The sequence below is a fragment of the Scomber scombrus genome, chromosome 19 (genome assembly GCF_963691925.1).
Source record: "Scomber scombrus chromosome 19, fScoSco1.1, whole genome shotgun sequence".
Taxonomy (NCBI): domain Eukaryota; kingdom Metazoa; phylum Chordata; class Actinopteri; order Scombriformes; family Scombridae; genus Scomber; species Scomber scombrus.
Genome location: NC_084988.1, coordinates 6,981,408 through 6,993,460, shown reverse-complemented (window position 1 = coordinate 6,993,460; position 12,053 = coordinate 6,981,408). Strand labels below are relative to the sequence as shown.

The window sequence follows — 12,053 nt, the reverse complement described above, 5'->3', positions numbered from 1 at the left end:
TCTTCTTGGATACAGTGTGTGATTGGTTCTTAGCTCATGATGTGATTATCCAATAGCAAATCACCTCCACGGTGCCTGCAGAGTCAAGTCTGCAGCTTTGCAATTCCTCTAGGGACAGAAATAAAAAAGGTATATAAAAAACCCTCCAGATATTCAGTGGTTCTTTAAGCTTTATTTACATGCACCATCTCTGATACAACCAAGAGAGAAATTGGAATTACAACTGGCAATGTCAACTTGAACTCATTTTTTGTAGGAGCAATAGGAAGAAATGAAGTATGGATATTGGCAGTGAGTGTTACTCAAAATGAATGCAGAAAATAACAAAGCTTCAAGTCATTTTTCTGTAGTTTTAACGTTAAATCATCCACGTGAAGCTACAAAAATCATATTTGGAAGCACGATTGTGCAGAATACGTTTCTGTTAAATCAAAAGCGAAGCTAATGGGATTCAATATTTCCCTCAAATCAATGTCAGTTATATTCATCTGGACGTAACAGCGTAGATCTCCTCAATAACTCTAATGGTGGACACAATGTCAGGCATCATTTGTCCATTTGTCTGATCAATACCCGATTGAGGGGGCAAAAATGTAAGCGAGGTTGAACACAGACCACTCAAAACAAAAAGGGAAAAAAGTGCTTTTACACAACTCTGACCCACTTAACATGTGGAAAACAAAGGAGGAGAAATTAAATAAATAAAACCAATATTTCTGTTCTGAAATGGTCAATTTAGTGAGAAGACAAATTCACTGAAAATGCCATAAAAATTTAAATAAAAAAAAATAAAAAATCATCCTGGTGTTCCTACAAAAACTCTGCTGATGTAGATTTATTTTTGCCCTTATAGCAATGGCTCCTAATATTTTACACTGTATATCCTCTTATTTCCACTTATTTAAATGCAGAAATATTTTGGCAATATTTAAAATACTGTGGTTGCTTCTTTCTTAAATGGCAAAAAAAAAATGGCTGTAAGATACTACACAATCTCCTCTCAAAGGGTTTTGAAACACTTTTTACCCAATACCTGCTATAGTGCTGATAACAAAGGGAGGCTACTAATGCTGCTCCATCTGCAGCCACTCCCTGCTATCTCCTTATTTATAGCACCAAGAACTCCCTCAAATTAACATCACCAAAATATTGTAGTGCTGTGGCGTCTCCAAGTGTGGTTATTTTATTCCAAATAGTCCTACGTTGTTTGCTAATGTAAATGGTGTCAACTAGAGCTAAATCATGTTGATTGCTAAACACTGTCCTTAATTCTGTCCTAAACTTTGTATACTGAGCAGTACTTCCAATATTGCAGTAAGTGGAAGAGGACGAGGAGGATGAGGAAGATGATGAAGAAGGGTCTGCAGCAGAAACACCATATTATCAAGACTTCAGTTATGCACCTTCAGAAGGAAAAGAATTTACATTAAGGTCACTAAAATCACAGGGTAAAATTTGCTAAATAAAAATAAAACATTACATACAAAAACCACACAATGTAGATCAGTTCACATTTTGATAACATATTACCTCTACAGATTGATATTTGGTGCGTGAGTCGGTTCATCAATGGGAAAAACAAAAAAAGCTTTTCATAAATGTTTTAAATCTTTTAGTCCGTTTTAGGCTACGTACTCTCAAAGAAACTTAAAAAAGCTTGTCAAGTATCCTCCACTGGAACGTAATAATGTAACATTCTCTGCAGCTTGTTCTGTAAACAGGCTGTCAACCCCGACAGGCTGACAGCTGGTTTGGCAAAAATGTTGGTTTAGGTATGAAAGGGTGTGAAAGAGGAGAGAAAGCAGGGTGAAAAACATAATTCATCTTCAGTTTCATGTATCACTTTGTGATATGAGTGATTCCCTGAGACTAACACGAGTTGATGTTTTTTAGTTTTTTTTATATAGCTTTAACAAAATGTCCCATAGTTGCATTCCAGTCAATACTGTTGCTCACACCGTCCAGGCATTGATCTTTTTAAAGAATTTTTTTTTCCTCCACTGTGAAGACACTCTTGTGTGTCTCAGACACTTAAAATACAGTACCGAACATAATCCCTCACATTAAAAATAATGGGAAAAAATACTACATGAATACACTTTTACATACTTTCTTCCCTCTAGTTGCACAATGCAGGACAATGAAACCCAATTTACATCCCCCGCCACCTTTTTTTTTTTTTTTTTCGATCATGCTGAGCACTATTACAGCTTCTCAGCTCGGGACCCAGCTCTGAGGGGAAGTCTGTTTCGAGCTGGAGAAGCTTCCTGAATTCCTGTTGGCGTTCTGGGCAGCGGTGAGGCGAGAGTCGAAGCTGAGGTCCAGGCAATCTGCGTCCATCAATTCATTACGAATGATGGAGTCCATGTCACACTCGAGACTGCCGTTGAACACATCGAGGTCCAGATCAGCGGGAAAGCGGTCCTGGCCGGACAAACCAGAGCCGAGCTGCATAGAGGCGTTCTTGCTTGGAGACTTCAGGTGCGGCTGTTTGACGCTGGGGTGGCCGGCCTCATCGCTCAGCCCCAGGCCTCCGTTGTCTGAGGTTGACAAGCCAGCTTGCCAACCAGGCACTGAAGAGCTTTGGGCCTGACCTGCGGTGGTGTGGTTCACCAACAGGTGGTCTTTGCGCAGCAGCATGGCATTACGGCGGGAGTTCTGCAGGGTGATGGCTGTGCTGGCCTGTGACATCAGCGGGTCGGACTGGGTAAGCAAGACGTTGCTGGGGCTGTGGGAGTCCAGGCTGAGCAGATCCTGCAGGGTCTGGTGGTCGCTGAAGTGCGACATACAGGAGAAGGTGGTCTGCTTGTTCTCCTGGATGGTCTGCATGGGCGACTGACGAAGGCTTGTGATGGACGGCGGGCTAAAAAGAGGGTTAGGCCCGTAGCTGCCAGAGGGGCTACCCAGACTGCTTCCTGAGCAGCTGAAGGTAAACACCGAGCTCCCCTGACCATTGGCTCCATTGTCTTCCTCTCCAGGAGGAGGCTGCTGGGATGCTGTCAGGCTTATATTGTCTAAAAGGTCGTCCATCAGGTTGTCGGAGAGACTGTCATTGAGGTTCATGGTACCTGCCAGGTCAGAGAGCCCTGTTGGCCCCGTGGACGGCGACATGCTGCTGGGGCTGGAGTACAGCATCGGTGAGAGGGGCGAATCATCGTCAGGCACCTCGTCCAGCTCTAGGTTGGCCAGAATCGGTGACAGACGACCGCTCAGTGTGCTGGCGTTGGAATTGGTCCGGGAGCGGAAGTCTGTCCAGGCATCCAGCTCATCACTGCTGCGGGAAGTTGGACTCCCTGTCCATTTGGAGAGGCTTGAGGAGCTCTCTGAGCTACCGTCTTGGGCGGCCTGCAGTGAGGCTTTCTTCTTGGTGGCACGTCCTCTGGCTCCCTTGATGTACTTGCTGTTATCCATGGATACAGCTCGTCGTCGTGGAGCTTTTCCTCCTTTTCCACCCTCCGGGTTAACCATCCACCAGGAGCTTTTTCCAGTTCCTTCATTCTGGACTTTCACAAAACGACTATGGAGGGACAGATTGTGTCGGATGGAATTCTGCAATGAAAACAAATAAATTCATTAAAATATATCTCATGTGTGTGAATGCTTTCTAACTACAAGGCAGTTTTTTATAAGTTTAGTCTTATTTATGTCGTCTTTGCAATCATTTCTATGAGTTATTTTAACACCTGATAAAATACAACTAACACTGAAGTAAGAAATGGAGGTGAAATGATCAGATAGGTTGTAAACTAGCACACATTATAGCGAGATCATCGACTAAACCACTTTATCCCTTTGTTAAACATAAAGTAAGCTGAATCTGAAATGTCAGTAAATACTCTTATTGGACACAATAATTGTCCATGCTCAATCACAGCAAAAACAGTTAAGTCACAGTTGAACCAGAAACCAGAAAGTCTGTAAACTGTGATTGATGGTATAAACAGACAGACCCATTCAGTAGCTGCTCTGGGGCTTTCGATCGTACCATGTGAGGTTGCTCAGCAGCTGGAATTGTAGATGTTTACATTTTCATTGTGAAATTTGAATTACGTTTCAACTCACATGAACTTTCAATCAAACACGGACAAGTGCTCAGAAGAATGGACATTTCAACATCTGTAATATCATGACATGACAACAGGGCATCTACTCAGGAAGACTGTACATTATCAAAAACTTCAGAAGAACTATTGAATTGACCTTGTGGTGTTTTGCCAGTTTGTATAATTATTTCACCTTTGTTTTTTTTCTGGCAAAGAAGTTCGGCTTACCTGGGAGTTTGTTTAAAACTGACTGGTCTTTTTTCTTGCCCAGTTGAATTTCTTTTTTAATGATGCTACCAATTACCCGATCTCAGCACTTAACTTAGGGGGTCATTGTTAAAATAAGAGGGATGATCGAAAATATGAAAATTAAGTTTTTAATCATCTTTTAAAACATTACTGGACTTTCTGTTTTTGTAAGAAATAGTTAGCCTGTTGGTGCAGTATGTGCACTTTGGGATCAGAAATGTTCAGAAAAGAGCAAAAATGAAGACGATTAATAGGAAATCCAGTGCTGTAATCCTGTAATTTGGGTACTAAACTAACTATTACTACAGAGTACAGTGAACAAATCTAACACTGCAGAGTCTTCTAAGAGACACTTTTCTTTGCACTTCACATTGTGACCTATTTCTGGCTGCTCAGGAAGGTCTACAGGATTTCCCTGGAGATGTTCCCAACCATGTACAAAATTAAACAGCTGGAACGTGGTCACACTGCAGCAACAGAGGGAACTCTGCAGAGATCTCTGCAGCCCAAAGGCCAACTTCACTGGGAGAGGGTCCAGCATAATTCTCTTAAGGTTGAATTAACTTGAGTAAACCGAGGTCCTATTTAAATCCATCTCTCAGAAGATTAAACTAATCAAACAACAAACAAGCTCGAACAAACTACAGCTAGACAAAGCCTTTGGAGGGTTTTCAGATTGTGGATCCTGTAAGTAGTAGCTGTGGAGGAATTCGCTCTCCAGTTTCGTGATGACTGCGAGATCACAAAGGAGCGCCGGCCGCAGTTTTCCTCTGTATACTATGAGTCAACAGAATGACCCGCTGACATCAAACTTCCAGCAAAGCCCTCCCCTCAAGCCAATTAAGGGATTAGGTCAACGAGCAAACACTTTCATCACTTACAACAACACAGCACATGTGAGCCTCCAACATAAACATCAGGTACCTCGTTGCTTTGCTCCTCTTGTTTCCACACAAACAATAAGCTCATAAACTGGGGAGGGGGAAGTGGAGCATTTGTTGCTCAACCAATAAGCTTCTAGTTAGGCTAAATTACTGACTTTAAAAAGGATAAGGCTGGTGATTTTATATTTTTATCTTTATTGTCAACACATGATAAGATCAAAATCAACAATGTGTTAGTCCGTCTGCAGCGCTTAGTCACAAGATGACTGGCTCCTACTGAAGGTGTAAATCTTTAAAAATAAGTTATAAAAGGCTAGGAATCTTCCTAAAGCAGCAGGGGTCTGTTATGTTTAGATGACATTAATCAAACAGGAGTGAAGGGATAGTTCATTTTCAACTACAGATTAACACACACTGGTGAGTAATTTCAGCAGCAGGGTGATGTATGCGGGATTCACTAAAATAAACTAGTTCCCATGTTTGTCCTAATGAAGAAACATGTCAGTCAGTGCAAATGTGCTGCTCATTTATGTGTTTTTAATAGATTTTGGATGACAAATTAGCTCAGTGGCACAGAGGAATGAGATATCAGGGTTGAGATACAAGACAACACTATAAGATCGCTTCATTGTTTGGTTTTGGATTTGTTGACAATAAGAAAAATCCAAAATATAAGCATTATATTAAAAAATAGATGAATCTTTTGATTGTTTGACGAAAAAGATGAAGAGAGTGCTCTAATGATGTTAATAAAACACAGAGGGGGAACAACAATGTTTTTCAGTATTCAAACTTTTCTCCGATGGTTGAAAAAGGAGCCTGAAGAAAAGTCTTGACCTTTTTGTATTTCGGAAACAAATCATCTCAAAACAGCAGGCCATATATAAACATTCAGGGAAGAAAAGTTAAGCAGCATTTCATGCCGAGACACATGGTTGTTGTTGGGGGCTTTGACTGTTTACGGTAATGATTTCACTATTATAAACATCCTCCCATCTGTCCTTAAAGAACATATATGAGAAGATGCATTGATGTTGTACATCAAGAAACACCCAGGTTAATTTGAATAGCCTAAAAGTATTTGCAATTTCTCCCAAAATGTTGATAAAATATTGTTTTTAAAAACATAAATAAACTGACTTCCCACTAATCCAAATATGTCAACTTGTGCAAAACAAATTCAAGCTTTAATCCTGCTACAATTGAAATATTTAATTAACTTTGTTGCCCATTTTCACTCAGGCTTTTGGCCATTTTAATGTTTGCACAAGCGCATCCCTGACATAAAGACACATGGATGACAACCCTAACCCGAATGAAACTATTAAGTTCTCTGAGTCACATTTTGTTCTTACTGTGGTCGAGGAACATTTTGTTTTGCCAGATAACAGATTTGGATGCTCCGATCTGAGCCTTTTTCTGCCAATAGAGATTCCTAAAAGATCCTGAACCTCAGGAAGTCTGTCAGTAGTGAGTACCAATCTGATACCAGTGCAACAACAACAGCTACTGTACCTCACTTCTATATAGAAATAAGACAATATTATGCTTCTGTGGTCTTGCAAATTGAGCTGGGGGTCTCCTGTGTTTGAATAAATGGAACAGTGAATTTTATAATGATATTGACAAAGGAACTCGATCGTGTCTGGCTGATACTTGATCCACTTAATATGGTCAGTATCAGGCCAATACTGATCCCTCAGATTGGTTTGGTGCGTCAATATTTTCAGTAAGATTTGAATAGTCCTAAGTAATCAAAATGAAAAAGAGTCTCTTTATGAATGCATTAGACTACCAACAAAAATGATATTTGATCAATTTGTCAACTGTTAGCCTTTAAATACAACAAAACTTTATCTTTATAAAAAAAAAAAAGTAAAACTACACAAGGCATTTATTATTGCACTTTGTTAATCGTCCCATTACAGGGAGTAGACACAATAAAAGCAACACCTGTCCTGTTCAATCTAATGCAATCCAATACAACTGTCCTGCAGTGAATAAATAAACCTTTGTGACAATTCAGTTTTGGCTGAGACAACTCTGTGGTCATTTATGAGGCCATAAATTGCACTGTGTCTGTATTGGATTTCATTATATTACAGCAGGTGGACAAAATAGCTGTTACACAATGCAGTATAGAACAGCTCAGTACGTTATCTTTTAATCTACAACCTAAATATGACCAAAACATTAATTTGACTCCTCTTAAATGGAGCACAAACTGGATGTATAAAGCTTCACAAAGGCAGGTATTACATTATTTGATTGAATTACATCATACAGGTGTTTGTTTTATTGCATCTACATCATTTATACAGCTAGTAAAAGGCTGTGGAGTCTTGTTGGGGGTTTAAGATGAAAATCTTATCCTGGATTACATGTGTAATTTTCTGTGTTGAAAAACAAAGCAGCTACAGCTACCAGACCTCCCTCTTTAAGGACACGTTAGTCGCCATAATTTTACCTATCGAGCGTCAGAGGTGTTTAATTCTTTGAATGCTGCACAGGTACATACAGTATGAGCCATGGAGCGTTTTAAAAGATAAATCACAAAGAGCAAACTCCTGTCTTCCCCTCCCCCACGCAGTTACAGCAGTGCTGCAGCACCCTTTGAGCAAAGCCTCGTTCTGAGCGGGGACTGGAGCAATGCCAGTTTAGCCAGAGCCAGATCCAAAGAGAAACACTGAGCTTCTCTCACACTGCTACACATTGACCTACATAATTTATAGTCAGCTGATTGATTCTTGTGCCCAGGGGCCACATGAAAAGACGAGTGTGGCTCACAGCAGGGCCGAGCCGCTGGCTGGTCATCCATAGGAGCTGTATATGTCGTCTGGATTCACCACAGAGACAAAATGAGAAGATTTTAACCTTGTGTCGGAGCTGCAGACAGAGCTCGTCATTTAATCTGGAATCAGTGTGTTATCCTGGTTTGTTGTTTTGCAGGGAGACATGTGACAGGTCTGGATTTACAACCCTTCAGTCCTACCCTGGATGTGCTTGGGAACATTTTTGCATTGTCTCCCCCAGCACCTCATGCAGATGACCCAACCTTAAGCTGATTGCTGAATGTCACACAGCTACAAAGTATCTCCTAGGAAATTATGATGTCAGCACTTCTGAAACCCCAACATTAACCTTTTCTGCTGTTTGCCTGCAGCCACTGGCAGGAAATGTGCATCCAAACATGAATGGAAACCAACCACCACTAATCTGAAGTATTAACTAAACAGCTGATTCTGTGCAAATTAATCAGTTATTAGCATCAATTTGTTTTGTCCTACAGCGTGTGCATGTTTTATACACCCAATACCCAGCAACACACATGAGCATGGGGAGGTTTGAAAAAAAGCACAATCTTCACAGTTATATGTCATGTCTTCGTGAAGTAACTCCGTGGAATCAGCCTGCTTCCCACATCCACAGTTGTGCAGGATTACAAACCCATTTCCAGAGTTTTTTCTACCCCCCCCTTCCCCATCTAAATCCTGCAAAGCTCAAAGCTTTCATCAGTCTTGATTCCATGACAGATGAATTGGTTTTCCAGGCCGAACTAATCCTTAAAATCAAACAGAAGCAGGGCCCCACTGTAGCTTGCAAGAAGCCCCTGTACTGCAATGTGAGCAGTTCGTCTGAAAGTGAAATTAACTTTGCATCGCCTGTTATGAGTTTCATACCTACTTTGCTCTTTAAGGTAGGGACAGAAACTGAATTTGTGTGTTCTGTGATTTTTTGTTTTCATATTTAGGGTGCAGATCAAATGATGTATGTAATTTGATGCACAAACTATTACAACAGTACCTTTATATTTTGACAGCATCTTGGATCATGTCATTGGACACCATGTGCTTGTCAGGCAGCCACACATTTCCCAATTCCCTGCTGATTACCAACACTGACACTCAAATATGCCTCACAATGAAGCTAAAAATATACTCTAAAATCACCCAGTAAATGGTGGTGTCTGCAAATATCTACAAAAAACGTGCTTACACCCTCCTCCACTGCTTACACATGAACAACATCTGTGTGCATTGTGTGTGTTGTTTTTTTTTTTTTTTTTACATGAACCACAGTGTGGTCTTTGTTATGATGACAGCACCAGCATGTCACCGCTCACCTTCCAGCCAGCAGAGCTGTTGCTGTCGCCTTTGTCCTTGAAATATGGCACAGACCTCACCATCCAGTCATAGATTTGGGACAAGGTCAGCCTTTTCTCGGGGGAGCTCTCGATGGCTTGGGTAATGAGGTCTGCATAGGAGTAGTTGCCCCAGGCGTTCCTGCGGGCGGAGGACTTCCTCAGCTGCTGGGAGGCAGAGCCGCCCGCAGCCGCAGCGGGGGTCTGCGAGGAGGAAGGCGAGCCATCGGCGGCCTCCTCCTTGCTGTGTCCACGCTGGACCTCCACAGGCTGCGAGGCGGAGCTCCTGCCCAGGGCTTTGACACCACCGCTGCCTTTCTGCGTGGCGTCGCTCTCCGTGCTGCCACCCTCATCATCCTCTTCCTCGGGGATTACGTCAGTGTCATTTGTCCCGGGCTTGCCTGCACCAGACTCCGGTCGGGGCAGCGGCCAAGTGCAGGACCGTGGCCTCTTCTGGGGCTCGAAATCCGGATCTATCTCCACGTTTAGAAGAGACTCGTTGCCATTGCTCAGCGCCTCAGCCATGTTAATCGCAATTATACCTCGGTCGTGTCACAAAGGGTTTTTTAATAAAATCACTCGGGTCGCATTCCATCAATGTTGTGTGCAGGCTTCAGGGACTGATTATTTACTATGCACGGTATGCAAATTGTCCAGCCTGCAGCCCGGTCCCAACACGTGTCTGTCTGTCTATCCTCCTTCCGAGCAGTCTATCCGCAGCACACACAGAGCCGATCCGACTGACCAGCATTAACAAAACATTGCCTTTTCCCGTGCACAGCCCACACCCTGGCCAACATGCATTGCAATTTTTCGCGCAATGTGGAAGAGAGTCAGCGGAGAGTCCTGGAGGAATCTGCACGGCGTTCCTGTACAAGCACCCGGGTCCTGCACCGCGATCCTGCGACGTGCATGCCACACAAAAAACGTCTATTACTACATGCAATGCCAACACATCAGCTTTATCATCCCGCAAACAGCTGCCATCTTGACCATTTCCTTTCCACGAGTTCTTTATCATCCGTGCAGGGAGCTGCCAGTCGTCCTCTCTTCAGATACCATCAAGGCGGAGATCGGTTTCTCAAGGCCCCTGCAGCTTTTTTTTTTTCTTTAAAGGAAAAAAAAAAGTGGGGGCTACAGGAGAAATGCTTTAAGGCTTAAATACGCCCTCTCAAGACATGCAAAATAATGATGCATTGTGGCTGTTCATGTCTGGCATCTTGAACAGGCCAGCACGGTGTCCTCCGTGTGGCCAGCAGCCTGCAAACACACTTCATTCAATCTGCTGCTGCTGCTGCTGCTGCTGTGGTTGGCGCAAACGCTACGAGTCCAAGAAAGAGTAGGAAAAAAAAAAAAAAAGAAAACCCAGGACCCTGCCCCCTGGACTGCACTGAAATTAAAGTGACAGTATGGATATGTACGCTGGGCAGTGACATCACTATCTTCAGCCTGTACACCTTTTATATATGAACATTTGGCAGGAAGCCACTGGTGCTCCAAAATACTAACCTACTAAAGCTGAAGTAGGCTGCTGTTATTTGACTTAAATATTAAAAGTGGAAGTAAACCTACAAGAGCTTAACTGTCCTTGTTGAAAATTATTGGGTACAAAACTGCCTCTTTGGACGACATTAAAGGTGCAATGTGTAGAATTTAGTGGCATCTAGCAGAAAAGGAAAATAAAATAAATAAATTTGTATATCCTAAAAATAAGAATCGTTTTTTTGTTACCTTAGAATGAACCTTTTATATCTACATAGTGAGCTCACCATGGACGAGGCTAGATTAATACTGCCAGGGGCCACACTCATGCTACAATTTTCATTTTATTCTGATTGGATCACGTTGCTGTCAGGTTCAAACTTCGTAACTCCAACTCTGATAGCAATCATGATTATCAACATCAAGAGAAAGGGTCAAGCCTCTCTTCGTTTTACTGTGTAGCCTGTCAATAAAAAGGTGTGCACATTTTCTTTTCCCTCCCATCATTGAGGGCCCACTTCTATTCAAGGGTCCCTTGGCACTTGCCCAGATTGCCCATATAGTAGATCCGGCCATGGCCATGGATGTATTATAAGACTTGGATACCAGACCAAAAATGGTGCCAATTCAGTCCTATAAGAATCGCTCGGCTGGCTCATACCCTAGATGTATAATTAGAGCTGGATATAGTTGGATATAACATTCAATTATATGAAAGTTGGAAAGGTTGTAGTGGCTTTAATGAAGATAAAACAATTCAATCGTGTGGCTCTTCTAGATATTCCAAATGGGATTGGACCAAATGGATCAAATTCTGATAGTGAAATGAGTCATTTCGTGGGAGTTGTGATGCATAAGAAAACTCATCTGTGACAGACGTCCTGTCTAGACTAAAATAAACATGCCTGCAAAGTCCGTAAGTGCAGTGAAGTCCAGACATTTGCATACAGCCAGTGATTGGTTTGTCTGTTCTGGGCTACTGTAGGAACATGATGGGCTCTGTGGAAGAGGACTCGTTCCCTATATAGATATAAAGAGCTAATTCTAAAGTAATGAACTTGATTATTTTCAGGTGATTATACAATAATTAAAACATACTTATGAATATTATATTCCATTTCTGCTAGATGGCACTAAATCTTACACATAGGTCCTTTAAAGTGATTGTTGCATGTGGGGCAAAAAATAAAAAATAAAATATATATATATAAGGAGCCTTTAAATACAAAAATAATAGTAATCCACTTTTTGTAA

At 41.8% G+C, this 12,053-nt stretch overlaps 1 protein-coding gene across 1 annotated transcript; it reads right to left on the bottom strand.

Moving 5' to 3' along the window:
* Positions 1 to 1,685: 1,685 nt before the first annotated feature.
* Positions 1,686 to 10,207, bottom strand: foxo3a (forkhead box O3A). Its single transcript, XM_062440616.1, has 2 exons — positions 9,300 to 10,207; positions 1,686 to 3,549 (listed from the first exon to the last, which is right to left on the bottom strand). The coding sequence occupies exons 1-2, from the start codon at positions 9,840 to 9,842 to the stop codon at positions 2,215 to 2,217; spliced, it is 1,878 nt and encodes a 625-aa protein (XP_062296600.1). The 5' UTR covers positions 9,843 to 10,207; the 3' UTR covers positions 1,686 to 2,214.
* Between the last annotated feature and the right edge of the window lie 1,846 nt (positions 10,208 to 12,053).